The 23,550-nt window shown below is 43.7% G+C and overlaps 1 protein-coding gene across 3 annotated transcripts in view; it reads left to right on the top strand.

Annotated features, from left to right (window-relative positions):
• KCNQ1 (potassium voltage-gated channel subfamily Q member 1) overlaps positions 1-23,550 on the top strand; it is a gene marked incomplete at both ends in the record, with an annotated part of 303,863 nt that overhangs the window by 77,673 nt on the left and 202,640 nt on the right. For 2 of the 3 annotated variants that reach the window (XM_080913601.1, XM_080913600.1), the window contains 3 exons: positions 5,096-5,206; positions 7,885-8,007; positions 8,932-9,073. In XM_080913601.1, the coding sequence (XP_080769727.1) occupies positions 5,096-5,206; positions 7,885-8,007; positions 8,932-9,073 (376 nt within the window). Of the gene's footprint in view, positions 1-5,095; positions 5,207-6,241; positions 6,338-7,884; positions 8,008-8,931; positions 9,074-23,550 lie in introns of all 3 variants that reach the window. The other variant, XM_080913599.1, reaches the window with a different exon arrangement.

The following is a 23,550-nucleotide window of genomic DNA, read 5'->3' as shown; positions in this document are numbered from 1 at the left end:
AAATGGATGACTACCAACAGTGTGACTGATAAGTGATACCCAGCCTTAGCAGTGCCCAGCCTAGATGCTGTCTGCCTACATTCCCAGCCTCCTGCAGGAGCTGTTTCCCAGCCCCCCAGCTCCCCAGCCCCTGGCCCCCCAGCCCTCAGCAGAAAGGCGCCCCCACTCCCACACCTGTGCAAACATCCGCCCGCCGGCCGGGAACACGGCCCCTTTGTGCCCAGCTTGGCACCAGTACTCTGGCCTACTCCATCAGCTGCAGCCCAGGCCTCGGCCACAGCACACCCTGGCCTAGCCATTGTTCCCATGAGGCCCTGTGCCCTTGGCTGCCCAAGGGCCCCCCAGTACCCCTGTCTCTGCAGCTGTCTAGTAGGAGCAGCCCAAGGCTGTGTTCCTGGCACCTCTAGGGTAATCAGAACTTGAGTGCCGAAGGGCAGGGCGGACAGGCTCAGAGCTCTGTAGCCCTGAGCCAATGAACAGTCATCTCCTTTGTCTCCCTCATTCCACAGGGGAAGTATGGCCCCACTTGACTCTGCCCCTGGGCTCCTCGTCTGTTTAATGTGGGGGTTATGTGCACACCCTCAGGTGAGAGCATTTTTTAAACACCAGACCCCTCTTCTGTCTGCTGTTCCTTTCCCAGACCAGGCCTCAAGCCCCGTACTCTATCTAAAAGAATGTTGTCTGGACCCTGAGAGCTGGACTAGCTTCCCCTAAGGTACACTGACATGGGCATTGGGCACAGAGGCGTGTCTGCACAGGTAGGAATGTTTCTCACCATGTTAGCCTGCAGAGCCCTTGATGAAGCTGATGGTCCTCCCCTGTCTAGTGCTTATTCACTGAGCAAGTAAAGCAGATTGTGGTGAGGGGCAGGAAAGCCTGTCCACTGCCAATAGGTGGATTCAGTATGTCCTGTTCTGCTCTGAACACCAGAGTCTGAAACTGAGGCGTGGGCAGGGCCACACTCACTTCGTAGGCTCTGGGAAGGGCCTTTTATTATTAAGTCTGGTTTCTGGTAGCCCTAGGATCCTATGTCGCTCCTATGTGTTTCACATGGACCTACATCATCAGATTAGGGTCCACCCAGCAGACCCAGAAGGAAGGTTGTAATTCCGAATAAAACCATAGTCTGGGTTGGGGTTGGGTAAGCCATATGGGGAACACAGATAAGTCCAGAATGTAGGTATCCAGACAGCATTTTGTGGGGTGGCTCCATCTTTATAGACTGATTTCCTCCAGCTGGAGAGCAAACCTAAAAGACTGTATCCCCTTCCTCCAGAGGGGACACCCACATGGGTGTGAGATCCCTGGAACCCAGGACCCCCTAATATTATATCCAAGTATGGCTGTGAAGCATTTGAGGAGCCCCTCAAACTTTCCTTTACCCTCGAAACAGAATGCATTTGTTTGGATTACGGTTTGAGTGCAGGAAAACGGCTTTTCTGCAAACACGGGCTCCTCTGTTTAATGCCTGGGGGTCTCTGAAAACAGGCGGCTGCTGGGCTCTGTTTACCCTGAGTGGCTAAATACAGAACTTCAAGTGAACAGGCTGGAACCCCACCCTGTATTTCAGTCTCTTAAAAAAACCCAGTCTGACGGCTCTTCATTCCTCACCTGGAGGCTCTGGAAAGTTCCCACCTCCCAGGCTGGACTGCATCCTGCAGAGTCAGGCTAGAAAGGCCTTAGAGTGAGGAGATCTCTTAGATAGTCACATGCACGCCCCACAGAACTGTTCGTGGGAGGCATTATTCTTCTGGATTGATCTGACTATGGAGAAGCCAAGGCCGGAGCAGCAGCCAGGGCTGGTAGCACTAAGTCCTTTCCTCTTCTGTGTAGGTTCTATGAGAATTATGCAGCAAAGGCTGAAGGCATGCCAGGCCCCTTGCTAGTAAGCTCTTCCCAAGGAGGAGTAATCCTTAGAGTTGCACCTTACAACATGACGAGTCTCTATGAAGCATGTCCATCTTTTTGTGTCTGCTGTTCAGTAAGCAGTGCCTAGATTTCTTATACAGATTTAGCAGGTTAGGTGATGGTGATACACGGGTTGAGCTTATGCCATTGAGTAGTTGCCTGTGCAAGACTCAGGAATAGAGCTTCCCAGAAACCCTTTCACCGGGAGGAAGCAAACAGCATCAGGAAGTAGGGAAACATGAGGTACGAGGATGACAAGTATGACACAGTGTGAGGCCAAGAACCCAAGATGGACTCACCTCCCACATCCACCAAGCATCAGCTGTGGAGCTCTGGGCACGCCACCTAGCCTCTTTGGGCACATCTAGTTAAAGGATATAGCTGAGTTAAGTCAGTGAACATGCAGAAAGTGAGCTCCAGGAATGGTTATGGTTGGAGATTCTCAGCCAGGCCACCTCTAGACTCAAAAGGAGGAGACTAGGGACCACTAGTTCTGAAAAATCCTTCCCAGTCACTTATTCCTTGATACAGGGGCCTGTTCAAGGAGGATGAGAGGGGCCATGACCCATACAGAGCCTGCCTGACAAGTTCTGTCACTTGGACAGCAATCTATGAACTCAAGTGTGTATGGCTCAGGTGACCTATTGTTGGTGGGGTCCTTGAAAGGTCCCCTCTGTTCGTTGGCCCAAGACACTTGCAGATCTGGCCATTGGGGACAAGCTCTAAACAGCTGTATAAAATGACCCATTCCTGAGTTGCTGAGTCTGTGACTTGGGGAAAAACAACTTGTCAAGGACAAACCACCTGGGAGAGAGGACTTGTGAACTAGATTAGGAGCTCTCTGGTGGGCCAGAAGAAAGAAAAGGGTCCTGGTAGTTAGGTGCCCTCCAACAAAGGGCTGGCCAGCACTCAAGACCACTGCACTGGGCCTTTCCTCCTACTGACCCAAGGAGTGGAGGGCCAGCTAAGCCTTTAGGGAAAAGGCATGGCCTCAGGGTTTTTTTTTTTTTTTTAAACCTATGTAGGAGTTTCCTCTCTATTCACCTATCTTCCCAGATTGCCATCTAGGCTATTCTCCCTCCACCTTTGTAGATGTTTTCCTTCCTTCCTATTTTTCCTCCTACCTTCCCTTTCTCTCCCCCATTTTCCTCCCCCCACTGCCCCATTTTTGGCTTTCATATAGCCGAGGCTAGGCTCAAATAAGCCACATATCCCAGATGATCTTGAACTCTTGCTGGCTCCAGCCCAGGTCTGCTTTCACAACCTGTCATGGGCCTGGCTCCCTAGAGAAGACAGCTGCGGGCCAGCTCTCACATGTGGGATGCACGCCCTCTGGGAAGACACTACTAGTAAGGAGCTTCAGCTCCCTTGAGCCCTCTCGTTCAGCAGCCTGCTGGCAGCTATGCCCTCATTCTCTGGAGCGGTTTGTCTTCAACTTATATTCTATGAGTGGTTTCAGGTGTGTGTGCATAAAAGATGTCTGGACAGCATGTGCCTTGGCTTTCAGTCCTGGGTATAACCTCTAGAACCCTTTGTGAACTTATGCAATGTGTACTTGCACCCTCAAGGTGCCTCAGCTCAGTCAGTGGTGCGTGTTTCCTCGTGTGTATAAGAGTGTGAACGAGTGTCCTTGTCTCCATGTGAGGCATGTTTATAACTGTTATGCCCACATAGGTAGAACAGGGTGGTCCCTTTAAAGGGTGCAGCCATGAATGGTTTGCTATGCCTTCAGTTCGTGTAGGGTGTGGATTCCTTTATGGGGAGGATTTCATGGGGAAGATTTCATGTGGGCAGCTGTGGGGAAACACCAGGATTCAGCCAATATAGCATGGTGCAGCATTGCAGGAGTGACCAGTGGTGGCCTGGGCTCAGCTGTGGCCTGCTATGTTGTTTGCCATTCAGGAAAATCTGACCTGTTGCTTCATGACCTGTTAACATACTGGCCAGAGTGACAAACTTGGCACTGTGGGGTTGCTCTTGCTGTCCTTGTCCTCTGCTCCCCTACTGTAGTTGGTCAGAGTGCTTGCCTATGCCATGAGCTGTATCTCTGGCCGCTCATATAATGTACTAACTTCGGACTCCCATGCCTCTTTTGCTTTCCCCTCCCTCTTTGGTGGCCACTGGGGAACAGTTGTGGTCCACAGCAGTCCATCTGAAAATGGAGTGGGTAGTGATGGCAGTGGGCTGGGGGTGGGATGGGGATCTTGTGGCTTCCTCTCTGAGCCTCACTTCAGTTAGATGGTGTTCCCCAGGCCCCATCCTTGTTGACTCTATTGGGCAGAGGCTCACTTAGAGGTTCTCATATAGGTCTTGACTGGGTGTTACCTGGCCCCCAAGGGGAGACACTCTAGGTGTCTAGAGTGATCAGTCTACAAAGACCTTGAATGGGCAGGCTCACCCATCACACTGACCTGCCTTAACTGAAGGGCTGATCTGGACAGTGTGTTGTGGCCCTGATGGCTGTGTGTTAGCGAATGTAACCACACTGTTCTCCTAGCAGGCCCAAGGCAGCCTCATGGTGTGACATAGCAATTAGGCACAGCCAGGGTGCCCCCCCCCCCCCGTGTCCCTCATCAGAGGCCCCAGTAGCAAACCTTAGATGTCAGCAGGGGGTTACTGGAGGGCAGCCCCTCACTTCCATGGTCCCACTGCATACCCTGGACGCTGCTCTCCCACCAAGAAGAAGGCTAGAGCCTTGTCTTATTCTCTCTGAAAAGGAAAAATAAAACATCTGGATCGCTGGGCTAGTGGCAGGAAGTAGCATGTCAGCCCCATCCTAGGGCTTTGTGGGCCTCTGGCCTCAGTGGGAACTTCCGGCCTCCTGGGGTCTAGTATACTGCAACTTTGGTGGTCAGGAGAAGGGATCCTTGGAATGGGGCAGGAAGTCTGGCCCCTGTGGGTGGGCTCTGAGCTCTTTGCATGTCCTAAACACCCTAAGCTGTCTGCAGCCCTAGGGCTGTACCATCTGTGATAATCAGAGTTGAGGGACTTAGGAGACTCAGAAACTTGAAGTGACTCACTATATTACTGTTCCTGGTACCTTCTCAGAACTATGCCTCATTATCCTGGTGGGCAGGGTTTTAAGTTGGTCTCTCTTGTCACCAAGCCACTGTGTTGGGGGCTGGCAGTTATCCTTTCTGAGGCTCTCAACCCACTAGCCACTGACTGCAGTCCTTCTTTTTTGCAGGTCACAGTCACTACCATTGGCTATGGGGATAAGGTACCCCAGACATGGGTTGGGAAGACCATCGCCTCCTGTTTCTCTGTCTTCGCCATATCCTTCTTTGCACTTCCAGCGGTGGGTACCCATTAAGATCCCTCTCCTTTGTTTCTAACTCACCCTTGCCCCAACTCCTGGGCATTCCTTGAAGTAGAGTAAGGAAACCTTGGCACTTCACAGAAGTGGCAAGGTACAGGGGAGCAGAATCTGAATGTCTGCTCTGCAACCATGAGTGAGTCTGCCTTTTGACCTTTCCAACCATTACAAACCTATGTCTACACATGTGTGCTAAGTGGGACATACACTGGTTACTTGTGTATATCATTATAGATATGTCTTATACGTGTTGTGTTTATATACTGTATACACGTGTTACATATATAAGTGCCTGTATTACATTTGAATAGCATGTTTACCATATGTGTTGTTTATGTGTATATGTGTGTGTATTTGTGATTTCATGTGTGTCATGTATATACCTATATTTGCACATGTTCTATGTTCATATACTATTTATGTTTTATGAGTCTGCAATACAAGGGAGATGATGTGTGTTTGAATGTCTGTTATATACACATGTATAACACATAGATATGGGTCATGACACACAGTGTGTGTACCTTCCATGGTCCCCAGCTGCTGAGGCAGTACTCCATCTCTGCTCCTACTGCCCCTGGCCACCCTGGCTACAGTAGCTGTGGGCTTCTTGCTGAGGACAGCCTCAAACTCCCACTCCCCTAGGCTTATAGTCCCTCTGCTCCAGGGGCACAGGCAGATGGCTAAATTACCCGGTTTCCCACAGGTGATGCCAAGAAATGTGTAGAGTCTCAGGTCTCTTCTAGAACTAAGCTTCATGTTGAATCAGCCCTGAGAAATGGATTCTGCCTCCTCAGCTGGCAAGGCCGGATGGGCTGAACCTAGAGACTACCCTCATGTGGCATCTGCTGTCTCAAACCCACCTTCTGGTGGTGCCTGCATGGCCACAGCCCCAGGCATTGTGCATGGTCTCCAGATGTTTTTACTTCTTGCTCTTCCTTGGGACCCTTGTCCTCTGGACACAGGCATTGTCCAGCATGGCTGGTGTAACGATGGACACCTTATGTCCCTTACCAGGGCATCCTTGGCTCTGGGTTTGCACTGAAGGTCCAGCAGAAGCAGAGGCAGAAGCACTTCAACCGGCAGATTCCAGCTGCAGCCTCACTCATCCAGGTATGTGCTGTGTCTGGCGGGCTGTCAGTGCTATGTACTTATATCTGTCTGGGCAATGGAACCACTCCTAATCATGTCCACTGCTTGAGAGGCATGGATCCTTTTTCGTGGCTCCTCCCATGGTGAGATAGCTCCTTTGGAAAGTACTCACTATTAGGACGATAGGGTGGGCACAGGAATGCAGGACCCTCACTCCTCATGCTGTTCCTATTGAGGGCCATACTTGCAGGCTAGGGCAAGGTCTGACATGCCACTTAGCCAGTCCATACTCTGCTGCTCAGCCTCAGTTTCCTGAATTCTCTGATCTGGCCAGAACCCTGGGTGAAGGGCAGCCCTTCCCAAAGGTTTTAGCTCTTGTGGTCTTATCTAAACTTCTGGCACAGACCTGGGCCCCAGCTTGTTCCTCTGATGCCCTTCCAGAACCATCTGCTTGGGCAAGATCACAGCAGCCATGCGGCCTGCAGTTGTGTGCTTTCTCAGGCCTGGCTTGGCCCCACAGCTTCTCATTTTGGGAAAACCTTAAATCAGATCCACTACCCACCTTGGCCACATTAACATAGCCAGGCAGTTATTTAGTTCCTCAGCTGAGCACAGAGGCCACTGCTCAGGAGCCACATGGACTGTGGACAAGACTTCTTCAGAAGCCATGTCCTTAGTGGAAGGTGTGCCAGGGCTCCTGCTGGGGGCAGTTGGAAACACAGGCAACATGGGGTATGCTAGAAGGAGCTGCAGGCTGCATGAGGTGTGGAGCTACCTACATAGGGCATATATGGAACATAAAGCCATTGGAAGGGACTCCAGGCTACCCCAGGTCACAGGCATCCCTGCCTGGATTTTGTGTCTATGCTAGGCTGCTATCATAGTGTGGGGCTGTCACTCAGAAGCCTTGCCATCAGAGAGAACTTTCAACTAATTTTCCTTTCTCATGCCCATAGGGCCTATAGTGACAAAGCTACAATGATATGTCCCCATAAGAGGCTTTGGTGTCTGTTCCTTCTCCTCTCTTGCTCACTCGGCTCCTTCAGGCCCCTTTAATGTATTTTCCAGGTCATCATGCTTTGATGACTATGGGGAGAGGGTTTCCCTCTAGAATGTTGGCCAAGAGCTTCATCTGTAGTCATCAGAGATTCCTCATAGCCACAGTCTAGCACTTGAAATCCTGGGAGGCCTTACTGCCCACTGGTCCCTGGGCTCTACTCCTCCACACCCTGCTGGTGCTCACAAAGGTTTGGGCAGCTCCTTTCCACTGTACTTCTCTGAGTAAAGTTTGGTTATCTGGTTAGTTGAGCATCTCTATATGAATGGGGCTTGCTCAAGGCCCTCTTTAGGAACAGCTCAGGCAACAGCCTTGGCAGCATCTGAACTATGAGTGATAGTTGAAGCACGAGGCAGTCTCCTTCCTGGCTCTAGAGGGACAAGTCTTGTTGTCAGGGAAGGAGCCTTGAAACAAGCTGGGCCTGGGGCTCAGGGAGGAATTGAAGCTTCTTTGAGAGGTACCACTAAGTGGCTGGACCAATGACTCCCCCCACCCCTGTGCCTGGTTTCAGACTGCATGGAGGTGCTATGCTGCTGAGAACCCTGACTCATCCACTTGGAAGATCTATGTCCGGAAGCCTGCTCGGAGCCACACTCTGCTCTCCCCCAGCCCCAAGCCTAAAAAGTCTGTCATGGTAAGCAGTCTTACTGGCCATCTGGATGGGAACTACACATTAGCAGGTCAGGAAGCTGTAGAGGCGGTGCATGAGACCCTGGCATTGTATTTAGGGCGCTGCTCATTGGGTGCCAACATCATTCTAAAGTCAGAGGACATCTATTCCATGCCTGATCCCTGTTGACTTCATTTCCTCCACTCTTAGAGCCATATTAGACTGCCAAGACCAGGATGTGATTGGTCTAAAGATAGTGCTTCTGGGATAGGAGGGGCCAGCCCCATTGGCTATGGGAAGGAAGCTCTTGAGAGGATACCAGGTAAAGCAGACAGAACAAGAATGTATTGGAGCTCTAGCTCACTAAGAGTTAAGTTCCAGCAGTTGTGGACAAAAATCCTGCCATTTACCTGGAGAAGTGAGAAAAAGGTTAGGGCTCTTCCATTTCCACCCAGCTTCTTTGAAAAGACAAACTTTCCAGCATCCAACTGTTATTAAACACTTGAACTTGCTCTTCCTTCTCTATGGCTTCACACAACCTTCTCCCCCACTTTCTCTGGGAGACCTCTTTAAAGAGGCTTCAGTGCCTGCAGTATATCTCCCACCACGTACTTTGTTGTCTTGGCCTTCAGATCTGGTGTAAGCTTGCATATGTAAGCTTGCATATGTACGATCTACTGGGTTTTTGTTTATTTGTTTTTGTTTGCCTGCCTTTCTTATAGAGGGCCACACTGAACCAAGCAATACCCTGAACCCGCCAGCAGCACCAGCACACTGAAACCCCCAATTCACCAATGTCTGCCCGTACTGGAGTTCAACCCCACTGACCCAAGTTCCCTCAAGGGTACACATTTCAAACTTGGATTCAGGACTCCATGAGTGCTCTGGGGTTGGTTAAAGATCTGGCAGACTGCTCAGGAACTGCCACTCCTCATGTGGACTTTTTAGGTAAAGAAAAAGAAGTTCAAGCTGGATAAGGATAATGGGATGAATCCTGGAGAGAAGATGTTCAATGTCCCTCACATCACTTATGATCCCCCAGAGGATCGGAGACCAGACCATTTCTCCATTGATGGCTATGACAGTTCAGGTAAGCAAGTTTTTATGTGTGCAGGGGGAGGACATTCAGTGCTGACCCTGCAAGAGGGTCAACCTGGCTGTGGGGAGCTTCCATGCCACCTGTTCCCAGTCCTCCCCTAGCACTCTGTCCATAAGGCCCTATAGCACATACACAGTCACTTGCCTACCTTGGAAGCCCAAGCATAGCTGGAGGTTTCTGCTGTTGAAGGATGGAAGATAGAGTAGACCTAGAAGCTTCTGGAGGCTTTGCAGCCATGTTCCCCTAGTCTTTCCCAGGTGGTAATCACTACACAGTCTGTTGAGAGGATGCCTACAACTGGCTTAGAATGTTGAGGGTCAGCATGGCCTGACCTGGCCACAAGAGGGAAGGTGAAATATGTGTTCTATTCACTGGGCTTCTGTTGTTAGCCCCCAAGGTCTTTGTTTGAAAAATGGCTGTGGTGACCTCTTGAGGTTCTATGCAAATGCTGTGCCATTTTATCTGGCGGACTAGAGTATCCATGAATTGAGGTAGTCTAGGAACCACCTGCCCAAAGTCAGGGAGGAGAGGCCTTGCAAATATCCCTAAAGTTCCTGCCTAAGATGCAGTCTTGGGTTGAGGGGACACCTGGTTGAAAGCACAAAAATGATAGTTATACCATTTCTTTCTTGGTATTTGAAGTCAGGGAGAGCCCTTTTCCAGGTAGAGAGGTGGAAGCTTGAGCCAAAGGCTCCTGTGTTCGGCTCATCCCCTCCACTGACCCCACCCTGACTGCTTGCTCGCTCCAGCAATGATAGACAACCCAAGGCCTAGTGCTGGCTTCTATGGTTCTGGTTTCTGCCATCAGAATCTTGCCTTTCATTCAGAACTGTTCATCTTGCCTTCAAGAGTCTTGGGCTCTACTGGAAGGCATCATTTGAGTGTGCTGTTAGGGATTGGACATCCCATTTCAGTATCTGGGACACCAAGAGTCATGCCCAGCCTCATGTGTCATGTGGCCAGGTCTTGTGCCTGGCAGGAGGAAGCACTGATGTTGGATGCTTGGTAGAGTGGGAACTAAGGATTGAGACCATCAGTGTGTGTGCAGCAGTGTCTCCTGAGTCCACACTCTGTCCCTCCACTCTGCTGTCATTTAGACATGTCTCTCCCTTCTCAGACTGCTTCCCATTGCCAGGGACCTGCCAGAATATTTTGTGACTAAGTAGAATCTTCCAGGATCCACTAGAAACTTCTAGCTCATTTGGCAGTTGTAAAGACAGTTGCAGGTATAGCAGAGGGTGACCAACAGTATTGTTTCTCATCTTTCTTCTGACCAGTGTCAAGGCCCTAGTCTACCAAGTTCAGCTTGTCCGGGGGCAGCTGATCTGTGTCCTGTGTCATTGTTCCCACCACCACATCTTGGCAGGAGGGTGGGAAGTACTCAAGAAAGGGGCCAGGGCTGTTCTATGCTCTTGAAGGCTATCCTAGGCATTCCGTCTGTCAGGACCCAGCCTGGGCCCCATTTTACTGAGCGCCAAGCTGCTGCGTCCTCATCAGATGGCATGGGGATTTGGCTCAGGGCTGGCCACATCTCCATGAGCCCCTGGGACATACTCCCCGCCTGCCCACTGGAGCGGGCACAAAGGGCAATTGTGCCAACAAATGCCCAGTGCCCCTGCAGCTCTGCTTCAGGGGTAGGACCATTGTCTCAATGCAAATAGGGGCTTTCTGCTAATGCTAATGGGCAGGTTGGGCGTGAGCAGAGGCGGCAGGGATGCAGCCCTGTGCCTGCCCAGGAGAAGCATCACTCGATGTTTTCTGAATACGGGGCAGCAGTGTCCCTGCCGTCCATTCAGCCTGCTTAGTGTTATGAAGTCCGCAGTGATGTCTGTGGCATGTTAATGAGGTGCATGAGCAGAGAAAGCAGCATTGCTTATGGAATGCTCCCACACGGTGCCGTTTCTTTCTGTTAATGAGATAAGTCAGCCTAGTCCAGAGCCACCGGATTTTAGAGACTGAGCTACTGGTCTGGCCCCTCTAAGGACCTGGGGCAACCCCTACTCCACAGGTTACCCGATACACCCAAGTCTCCTTACCCAAGAGGCTCTTGGGAATCTTGAGCACTCTGGCATGGAGATGAGGTGCTAATCCCGGGTGGGGAGGGAGGGATGCCATCACTGGGAAAGCCTCAGAGTGCCTGCTCCCACGAGGCAGATCCCAAGCAGTCACACTGACTTCTAGTGCCAGGTCAAACCAGGACTTGGACCTCATCTGTGTGTGAGAACTATGAAGCCATCATCTTGTCCTTGCAGAGGACACTCACCTGTTCATGGTGTGCAAAAATCCACCTGTATACTGTCCTTTTAGTGTATAGTGGGTTGAAGTGAGAGGCAGCACTGGTCCCAACTAAAGATGCCTATCAGAGGCCCAGGATCATGCAGAGACCTCCCAAGGGCACACATGCAGAGGGCACTCTACTAAGTTCTCTTAAGAGATGTGTGCAGGTGTATTGAACTGATAGAAGCAAGTAAGGGAATGGATCTTTTTGTGGTAGCATCGGGGCACAGGCTACCCTGCAGTAAAAATGGGTCTGTGTCCTGTATAAAGAAACATTGTGGAAAACAGAAAAGACTCTACTCCTCCCCCAAAGGCCCACCATTCTTGCCAGGATCTCGTGCCTTTAGTGGGAACAAAAGCAATGCTAACAGCTTAGAGAGGTTTCAGGGACCCATCTAAGCCAGAGAAGCATTTTTCTCTCACTCTTGGAGAACTCAAGCCACATGCTGTTCAACTTACTAGCATCCAAGAGGGATTGATATCCAGTTTCAAGAAAGAAGTGCAGATCAAGGCCTAGGGCCCTAGTTGATGGACGAGCCATTGTTCAAGTTCAGGTCCGAAGAACCTGACCCTGGCAACTTACTGCTCTTGTCCATAGGAATCTTGAGGACTCACTATAGGCTTAGTGGGCATCTCAACACTAGCAACCACTGCTCAAAGATGGAGTAGGTACATTATATACAGATATACCACTGTGGGTGAGGCTTGATTGTTCCCACATATGCAGTAGGTTTGCTAATGTGTGTGTCAGGCAGCATCTCTGACTTCCAGTTCACAAATCTGTCACAGAAGTGCTTGCTAAATACGCTCTACTCCAATCCAGGCTGGGTGTAAATTTCTATGGCCACCATAGGAGTATATTTCAAATGTATTGCTGATTGTTGTCTCATATGGACTCATCTCTTGAGACCTATGACATCCGGTTGTATTCTAGGTACTGTCAAATTCCCATTTACACACACACACACACAGATACACATGTGTACACACATACTCCCATACACTTTTGTACATACACACGTACCCTCATGTACACACACACACACACACACACACACACACGTGCGCACGCACCTCCTGGAAGGTGTTGCCCAGTGTTCTGATATTTTTTTTTTCACACTGTTCTTCTCATTAGTTGTTCACATTGCCACCAGTGTGAACCTCTAAGGCTTGCTTGCAGACTTAACTGCGCTTCCTTCTTCCTGAGGTTTAGGCTTCCTCAAGGGACGGTCTTGGTAAGCATTCAGCTGCAGCTGGGTTGCATCTTTTAATTGCATACTCATTCCTAGATGATGGTTCAGTTGGGGAGAAAGATACATAGAGACACCTCTTTGTGCATGACCTTTTCACTCCTGGTGACTCTGAAAATTCTCCTTTGAGTTTAGTATTACCTAAACTATAATGTATTATCATAGTGGATTTTAAAAGAAATCACAGTTTGTGCTATTGGCTCTTGAATCTACTCTTTTGTAGCCTCTATAGGGTCTAGTTCTACATTGGGAGCTAGGGGGTGTGGTTCTCAGTTACCACTTCTTGCCCCACGAAGATTCCAGACTCATCTTCTTTCTTTAGGTACCATCAGATTCCACATGTGACTACTCAGCTAGGCTGAGTTTCAGCTGAATGTGTTCTGCTCAGCTGCACCTGCTCTGTTACTGCCCTCAGGACTGGTTCCAGAGCCACTTTTATCAGGTGATCCCAGAGGTAAATGCAAGGCAGGTGATCTGTTTCTACAAGCTTGTCCAGGGACTTGCAGGGAGTCGATTTTTAGGACAGAGGGTCTACTTGTTGCTAGACACAGATGCTTCCTCTCTGTGTCAGGTCCAGAGCTCATCTGTAGCAGACTTAGAAACTCATTTCTAAGTACTGTGGGCTGTGTTGACTATAGTGAGGTCCTGGAATCTGTAATAGGCACTCGAGTTACTATGAAGCAGGTGGTTTATAGATTAGCCCTGGGGAACTCCAAGTGTGAAGCCAGTGCCAGCTGCAGAGGTAGGAGCAGCTCTTCTGTGACTTCTCACCATGCTGCATCAGAGCCACCAGGGTGGAAGAACCAGGCCTGACTATAGAATAATAGGAGGCCTACTGCTCCTGTGCCACTGCACCCATGTTCTGAGCCACAGAAGTGTACAGCCCAGGACTTAATGGAAACTTCTAACAATCCCCTCAGTTGACTCACAGCAGCCTCGGTGTCCTGAGAAAGGTGTTCAGGACACTTGGGTTAGAGAGCCTCCCTCACAGATGGGAAGTAGGCTCTGGTGAGGTCAGTAGGAAGGTTGGTCATAGCTTCTTGGGTTAAGTTCTAAATCAGGTTCTTATCAGCACCATACCTGGTCTCTCGTTTCTTTCCCCAGTGTCCTGATGACAAAGTGGGTACACCCCCACTTTGATGACTGTCATCTCTGGGTTGGGTCTACATTGACTGCTCAGTTTTAATCCTGCTTTTATCTACTTACTGTGACATGAGCATTAATGCCTGTCATTTTAAATTCTTTTGAAACTGGTTTGTGTTGTTTCTAGGCAAATATTTATGCCAATAATTTTGTGGTGTTCACCTGCTACACAGACTCTGAAAACTAGTTTGAATCTGATGGGAAAGTGACCTACGAGCTTTACATTTTTTGTTAGAAATCTATTCAGTGCTTTATTCTTTTGAACAATGCTGCTTCTGTCATTTAAACTTATTCTCTTGAAGAAGAAATAAAGTCCTCAGTTGGTGACTATTTAGAAAAATGATGAAAATAATTGACATCAAACCCTACAATGTAAAGCATCTAAATTATTGGTGACTAATTATTGTTTAAATTATAGAATGGGGCATATGTACATAAATGCTGGTGCCTGCATAGAGGCTATAGGTATCAGGTTCCCTGAAGCTGGAGTTACAGGAGTTGTAAGCTACCCAGTGTAGATGCTAAGAACCAAACTGGAGTCCTCTGCATGAACAATATACTCTCCTAACTACTAAGCCATCTTCCCAGCTCCATGAGTTGATATTTCTAAAAACAACTTACAACTAAAACCAGGAAAATAATATGTATAAAAGGAGAAGAAAAAAATTAATCTATAAGTAGTTTTGTGGATTTTAATGTCTCTATTATTAGAGATGATATTGTTAGACAGAGAAATGTAGAGCTGAACAATACCTTGAATCAAGTTGACTTAATTAATGCTGGTAAAGAATAGCAAAATAAATATGGCTGCCAGCTATACAAAGAGCACATTCCAGGACAGACCATATTCTGAGCTGTGAAAAAAAAACTTCATAAACTTAAAGTTACTCAAGTCATATGTTCTTGTACCACAAAAGAATTAAATTAAAAATCAATTAAGAAAATGGCAAAATCTGAAATATATGGAAAATAAAGACATGTCTCTGAATAACACAGGGTCAGAGAAGAAATCCAAGAGAAAGCAAGTGTTTTAAATCAGATGAAAGTGAAAACACAACATGCTCTAGTTTATAGGGTATGGCTATAGCAGTTCTTAGAGGACCATATAGCACCACTTCAGAGAAGACCTCATACTGGGAACTAAAGCAGCTAAAGACACCAAAATAAGTAGACTAAAGGAAAACAAGAATTTGTGAAGGGAGTGGGAAACTAAAGACAGAAAAAATAATAATGAAACCAATGTTGATTTTTTTTTAAAGAACAGGAAAATCAATACGTGACTAACCAGATAGACCAAAGAGCAAGAAGGATGTCGCAACTTGTCAGTGTCAGAAGTAAGATACTCAGCTCTGTACAAATGACAGGATTTAAAACCACAACACTATCATGTAAGCTCTTTGTTACTAAAGTTTACAATGTAGGGGAAATACAACCCAGTTATTATCTGTCTGTCTGTCTGTCTATCTATCTATCTATCTACCTATCTATCTACACACACACACACACACACACACACACACACACACACACACACACACACACACACACCATGTTGTTTCCTGGTGAACCTTACCATATGTTTAAGAAAAAGCAAAATCTAGATAGTTTCTTTTAATGAAGGGAATTATTTTAAGTTTTGAGACCAACATTAACCTGATAGGAAACCCAGCCAAAAACATTATAAAAAAGAAAACAGTAGGTAAATATCACTTGGGAATACAAATTCAAAAGTTTTAAACAAAAAAAAAAAAAAAAAAATCAAGCTGGGTTCGGGAATGCAAAGTTACTTTGAATTTAATTAGTAAATTAAAATGAAACATATTACTAAATGATGAAAGAAAGCCATATTTATCTTGACAAAGTACTTGACAAAAATCTAGCGAAGATTAATTACAAAGTAATCAAAAATAGAAGCTTCCTCGGGCTGAAACAGGTTATTAACAAAAACCTGCAATTAACATATTCAATGAACAAATACCTGCTTTCTCCATAAGTCAGGAATACAAACACCTGGTGTTCTGTTTTCTATTCAACCTTAAGTTGGAGATGTTTGCCTTTGGAATAGGTAAGAAACAACAAGTTGGAAAAGAAATGAAACTGGCAGTATTTGTAGATTTCCTGGTTGTCTGTATAGAAAATCTGATATGTCAGATTGGCCACTGGAATCTACAGATTCAGTTCAGTTGCAGAAACATGGTAGATCTGCAAAAGCCAATCCTACTTTTAAAGTCTACTACAAATAATGTGAAATTAAGAACCTTTAAATACTACTCTGAGTAGCACTAAACATGTGAAACCTATAAATGTATCTGACAAAAGAGCATCTCCTTTGGAACCTATATAATTATGCTGATGAAACTTCAAGAAAAATAAATATGGATACATATTAGGTTCACAAATTATGAGGTTTAATATTGATTTCTAAGTTCAGTATAAATCCAGTCAAGAACAGCATGCAGATAGCCTAGAATAACAAAGCAACGTTGAACATGGTCAAGGTTTGAGGATTAACACCAAATGTATAATGTCACCATAAAAAGCTAATAGTGGGGAGACTTGGGATCAGGTGGACCATCATATTTATTGACAGGTGCTTTCTAATCCACATGTGAAGGTTATGCTTTGTTTCGTTCTGTGGGGAGGAGACAAGACGGAAAAGCTGGATAGCCATTTTAAACACTGAATTTTTATCCTCACCTCCACAAAACCACGTCAAAATGGTCATAGAACTGAATTCAAACGCTAAAGCTTATAGGACACAATAATATAGTTAAGGATATCTTTGACACAGCATCAAAAGCATGTGAACAATAGAAATAAATTGGTCAACCAGGCTTCTCAAGCATGCTTTTTGAAAGACACAATGAAAAAGACAGATATTGAAAGAAAGTATTATGTGTTTTTGTGTGCATTACATGTGCATGTGGAGCTGTGTGTGCCCATGAACTAATATGCAAAGGACAAACAATTTCTGTCTCTTTTTAAAATGACTCTCTACCTTCTTTTGTTCAAGAAGTCTCTCACTGTATTGGAAGTTCAGTGTTTCAGCCAAACTGGCAGGTCACTAAGGTCCCAGGATCTGCCCAACCAATGCTAGAATTACCGTTATGTGCAACTATGCCATTTTTTAAAAGTGTAGATGCTGGGGATTTGAACACCAGTTTCCATGTTTGCACATCAAGCATTGTTGCCCACTGTGCCACTTTCCCAAACCTCAAAGCATTTTAAAATCAGATACCTGAAACCTAATTAAGAATTTATATTTAGATTATGTGATGGACACTTTAAACTAAAAACTAAGAAAAATAACACATTACAAATGTGTAAATTGTTTAAACCAACATTTCATAGCAAGGAAGACATAGAGTGAATCATTAAGACAATGCCCAGCATCATTAGTTATAGGAGAAGTGCACAAAGGTGGATTCTACTTCATCACTACTAATTGCCTAAAATTAAGGAGACTGACCAGGTATTAGTGAGGACAGAAAAGAACTCAACCAGTTATATGTCATGTTGTGGTCAGAGTGATTCAGGAACACTGAAAAACAGTTTAATGGTTTCTCCCCCCACCAACCTCTCCTTTTGGAAACATTCCAAATCCAGTCAACATTTGAATAGAGTTTTTTTCCCCAAAGTTGTTCTGTGTCTATATAATGGAATACTACTCAGAAGTACAAAGGAATGAACTATTGATACACCTAACATGGATGAATGACCAAGTAATTACAGTGAGTGAAAGAAGCCAGACATAGAGTTCATACTGTCGTCTTCTGTTACCACAGCACTCTAGAAAATGAAGTCTAACCTAGAGTGACAGAAAGGTCAATAATTACTGAGGGGTGGAGCAGTGGTAGGGGAAGTCCAAAAGGGCAAGAGGAAGCTCCCGGGAGCACTGGATATGCTCATTACCTTAATTGTGGCAGCGATTTCAACACATGTCAAAAGTTACCAAATCCTAGAATTTAAACACATGCCTTTTATTATATGCCAGCTGTACCTCAGCAAAGCTGGTAATAGAATATATAAAATTTGCACAGAAAAAAAATTCACCAAAAATAAAATTTATGTGGTAACCTGGGGAAACAGTTGCCACCCATATTGTAGGCACAGACTGAGTTATTTTCATCCAGTGTTTCAAAGCTCTTTATATTGAGAAGATAGAGACAAAAAAAAAAAAAAAAAAAAAAAAAAGAAAAGAAAAGAAAAAGAAAAGAAAAAAGAAAAAGAAAAAGAAAATAGGAAATGCTACTGAATCCAGGGTAAAAAAAATGCCAGACCTGTTCACTTATGATAGAATGCAAATACAAGCAAGGGTTGTTTCTTTGTTTATTAAGTAAGACACCAATAATACTCCATGAGTGAGCATATAGGGGAACAGCCTTAGTCATTGATTGGAAGAAAAAATTGATGTAATCTCAGTGGATATCTAAAGTAAAATTGTACACAATTTTCAACTCTTCTATAAATTAATTATGTACAATTGAAAGGTGTTTTTGTCTGGAGATACTGATGGCTATGATTACTAAGTAGCAAAACAAAGCAAATTGCTAATATATCTATCTATGAAGATCTGCTTATTTGATGGAGATCTATCAGTCATTAAAACTATGAGAATGGCTTTTTTTCTGCAGTATAAAGGACAGCCCTAATATCTAATCCCACAAGTTACAAAATCTCTTAGCTCAGCAGAGTATGACAGGTCCCACCATGCCTTTGTGAATGCAGTGTCATGCAAGTTCAAGATCTGTCTGTGTTATAGAACAGTTGAAAACATTAGAATTATGGTCTCTTTAAAAGTTAAGAAGTAGCTGAAAATATGGCTCAGTGAGTAAAGATACCTGCTGCCAAGCCTGATGATAGGAGTTTGATAGGATCTACATATTGGAAAAAGAACTAATTCCTACATGTTCTCTTTTGGCCTCTACACACATGCTGTGATGTGCACCCACTCCCCCACCCTGTGTGCACATGTGCTCACATGCTCACGCACATACAATAAGTGTAAAATCTTTAAAATTTGCACAGAACGAAATTGCAAAACCATCTGGACCTAATACAAAGTCGTAATTGCTTTTAGTCTTTTCTGTGGTAATGTATTCTAAATTAGTTTAGTGCATGTTTTAAGGGATAATTTATTCATTGCTATGTAATTTTCTGAAGCATTTCAACTGTGTTGACACTTGGTAGTGACTACTTTTCTCTCAGTAGTTTATGCTCTTTTCTATAAATTTTTCTTGCCTGTGCTTTTATAGTTTTGCTTTTTCTTACTCAAGTTCATAAGAAATTTAGCTATTCTATTATTAAAATATTATGTTTATTATCTTATCAGAAAATTACCTTTGTCTATATTTGTTTTCTTCTTAGTCATCTTGGGCTATAGTATCTATTAATTCCATCTTTCTAATTATCTCTAATTTATGTGTTTTCTTTTTAAACTTAATTAAGGGTAATATTTAGTTCAATTATTTAAAGTCCCTTTACCAAGAGACATTTTAAGAGCTATAAATTTTCCTCTGATCACAGCTTTAGTTGTGATATGTAGGGATTAGTATGAAATATGACCCATTTCATTGCCTTTTTTTGATAATTTTTGTGTTTTGTTTTTTCTCTTTAATCTAGAGTTCTTTTTAAATGTTTGCTTAATTTTTAAGCAATAATTTTTTATCACTGTTATTTATTTCTGGTTTAATAGGCTTACAGTGAAAGGATGCAGTCTATGAATGCTCCAGTTTTCTTAAAAGAGCTCCATTGCAGCATCAAAGTCTAAAAATAAGACAATTACTTTTGTAATTTGTAACTTGGGATGTGACCTGTTCCACCTACCTAAGTTAAAAACATACCTTCTTTATTTGATGGGCTCATATTTGTTTGTATAAACAGATAAAATTAATGACAATGGATTATACATCCATCCATATATACTTATTTATTTAATTAATTGGGTTTCTTTTTTTCCCTCTACTAACTTCACCCCAACTCAGTACATCTAAGTATTTTGAAATAATGAAATAAAATAATTCCTTTAATTTCTTTAAAAAGCTATGCTCTTTAAAAACATAAGCAAATTCATAGTGTTCAGAGTACTACTTATAGCCATGCTTCTTGAGGCCACAGCCCTTTAACACCATTTCTTATTATGTGACCCTGCTCCATCTACTTTTATGCCTCTATTATACATCAGTGAAATCAAGTTTCTAACTGTGGGGCAAGCTCACTAGAAATACATGCTTTCTGCCAATACTGATGACCAATTCCCTGCATCCATCTGTTAGGAGGAAAAAATGGTTACTGTAAGTTGTTCTCTGATGTGCGTGCGTGTGTGTGTGTGTGTGTGTGTGTGTGTGTGTGTGTGTGTGTGTGTATGCTTGCACACACACAGTAGCACATGTGTATCCATACACATATGCACATGTGCACATATGCATGTGTGCACACACATGTACACACAAAAATAAAGTAAGTAAAATATAATTTTAAAACAATGGTAAGAAAACTCTATCTGCCTATTGCAAGGTTTACCACAGTGAACAAATGTGAGGATGTTGGTTTCTACCCTGAATACAATGAAAACTCTGATGTATGTCTCCTCTTCCATTTATTCCTTATACCACAAATCTTGGGCAGAGGAATATTTTTTCTCTTAAAAATTGTATTACTTACTTATACTTACATACACACGTACTTATATATACATATGTACATATGTACACACATACATATATAATATTTTTCTTTGTTTCTCTGTTGCCTAGATTGATAAAGAATGATTTTATTCTCTTAACATTTTCCTGATGTTTATATACTACACAGTGAAATAAAACATACATATCATGAAGAAGCCTTATTGTTGTTTGGAAACACATTGAACCCACATCATGCAGGCTTTTCTGCACCTTACTTTTCTTACAGTCCTGCTACTACAGCTTCCTTTGAGCTTCAGAAACAATTCTATTTATCTCTCACTTCTGTTTAAATTCAAGATTAGATTCTCTCCTTCATTTACCCCTTGTATGCCTGTACCATGATATTCTTAGTTGTTTGAAATAAACTTTGCTTTAGGTTCGAGGTAGTTTTCTAAAAGTCTTGCTTAAACTCACTTCCCAGTGTACAGGCTTTTGTTTCTAAGCAATGAATTTATAAACTTTGTTTGCTAGGGTTGTCAAAAACAAATGCTGAATCAAGAGGCTTCTCAAAGAGCAGGGGCCCATAAGACTGAGATTGGGGTGCCAGCAGGTTGCTTTTCTCTTAAAACCTCTCTCCTTGACTCCCAGATGGCCTCTGTATATCGTGCCTTCAGTCTTCTGTCTATACAGCCACATTTTGGGACTCTCTCTGTGTCCTAATTTCCCCTTCTTTATAGACACACCAGTAAAATTGGACTCAATTTAACTGTCTGTTTAAAGGTCCAATCTCCTGTTACAATTCTGAAATAATGGAAGTGAGGGCTTCAACTTAGAAAATTGGTGGAGATGGAGTTCAATCCATTACACAAGGATGGGTGCATTGTTCAATTGCATGCATGTTGCCAGGTTGCTTTCCTCAAGTGCTGTCTGACCTCGCATTTCCACAGGCAGGGTTCCCCTTTCCCGGCATCCCTGCCAGCCATTATTGGCAGAGCAATTTTCCATCTTGTTAGCCAAGTGGGGCAGGGATACTCTACTGCAAAACCATTGACATTTGGCAGGAGATAATTCTTTGTCAACGAAGAGTGTCCCATATACTGTAGAATGTTTAACAGAGCCCCTGGCTTCTGCCAGGATGCCAACACCAGCATTCCTTCAGTTGGGACAACCAAAAATAAAATAAAATAACCACAACTCTCTACATATTATCAAATTTAACCCTCCTGAGTTAGGGCAAAATTGGCCCAAGTCAAGAATCACTGGAATACTGTGATATCTCATAGATGTTTCTTTAAACATAAGAAAACTATTTTATTTGGAAGTAACAGTGAACTACAGCAAAACTGCAGGAATGCTATATAAGAATCTTCATATCCTTCATTAAGATTTGAGGTATACTTATGAACATTCCAGGCTCACTTGCTTTTTCATTTCAATTTTTTTATATGTATACTTGCACACTGTGTTCCTCTGCAAAACTTGAAAGGGAATTGCACACTTTATAGCGCCTCACCCCTAGACATTTTGCCGTGTATTTCCTAACAATTTATTTCCTAACTGTACTACAGTTTAAGGAGGATGACAACATCACATTTTCTCCCTTTGAAAGCGATATAACAGACATCAACTTTGGCAATTAAACATCTATACAGTCACTGAAATAACCCAAAGCCTATGTTCTACTTTTGTCAGTGACACAACAAAGTCCTTTGGTGCAGCTGTCCCCCATTGCAGGGCCCAGTCCATGCTTTATGTTGCCCTTGGTTGTGCATCTTTAGTTACTGTGAACCTGGGTATTTATAGTCTTTCTTAGTCTTTTTTTTTATATCAAAGTCACTTTTTGAGGGATTTTTTTGATATTTCTTTATAATTAGATCCAGATTGTGTATTCCATCTGAAATATTCCACAAATGATATGTCTTTCTTAGGGTGCCAAGTCTCATGATATATATCTCATAATATATATACAGATATATGATCTCATAATATATATATGATGGTCCTTAATGATGGTGATGTTTTGATCACTCCATTAAGGCACTGTCTGCCTTTCCACCATGTAGTCGCTATTATTTATCTTGAGGTAGATGAACTTTCTGTGGGTATACTATGAGCACTTGAAAGTATCTTGGTTTGTCCTGATTAAGATGCTTTCTGAAACTAGCCTTTATTATGCTAGCTTCAAAATGATTTTCCATCTATAGTACCCCACCCAAAAAGTTCTGAGAAAAAACTATCTACCTAGAACATTGTTGTTAGATTTCAGGCCTGATGAGATTTATAAATGGTGTTGAATACTTTTCTCATGTGTTTATTGGTCAGTTAAGTATCTTCTTTACTGAGGTATGTATTTAGATTCTTAACACAGTTGTAGTTGTGGGAAGGGGATGGCACACACAAACCACAATACACACATGGAGAACAGAGGAAAACTTGTGGGAGTTTATTTTCTCCCTCTACAACATGAGTCTTGGGGATCAAACTCAAGTCATTAAACTCAGCAGAAAGTTTCTCTTGCTGGCTTCCTTTTGCACACTTCTAAAATTCAAGCTTAGAGTTTAATTTTAGACATTCACATGCATTTGTAATAAATAATGCAAAGAGATCATATATAGTCTGAAAAACTCATATAGTGTTTCCTAGTAGTAACAAAACTGTAGTGTAATTTAAGGAGGATGGCAATAGTGGTTCAATGACACAGAATATTATTCATTATCACAAAGATCTCTGTTTGCCCTTTTATAGCCACACCCTCTTCCCTTCCACCATCCCTTAATTCCAAGTAATCACTAATCTGTTCTTGATTCTATAGATTTGCCTTTTGAGTTGCTGTATAAATAGAATCAAACACATCTTTTGAAATTTGACCATTTTTAGCATTTACCATAATTCTTTAGAAGTTTATCCAAGTTGTTTTATATATCAGTAGTTAATTCAGACTTTTTGCTTATTTCATGGTATGGATAAACCACATTTTAAACCACCCACTCACAGACATCTAGGTTATTCCTAATTTGGAATCACTATAGATCATTTAATATTAACATTATTTTTTATTTTACCAATTCTAGTAGACATGCAGTAATTTTTTTGTTTTTGGTTTTTTTGAGAGAGGGTTTTGTTTTTTGTGTGTAGCAGAGTGCTGGGACTTAAGGCATATGCCACCATGCCT

Source organism: Micromys minutus (assembly GCF_963924665.1).
Source record: "Micromys minutus genome assembly, chromosome: 2".
NCBI classification, from domain to species: domain Eukaryota; kingdom Metazoa; phylum Chordata; class Mammalia; order Rodentia; family Muridae; genus Micromys; species Micromys minutus.
This window is presented reverse-complemented; position numbering and strand designations above follow the sequence as displayed.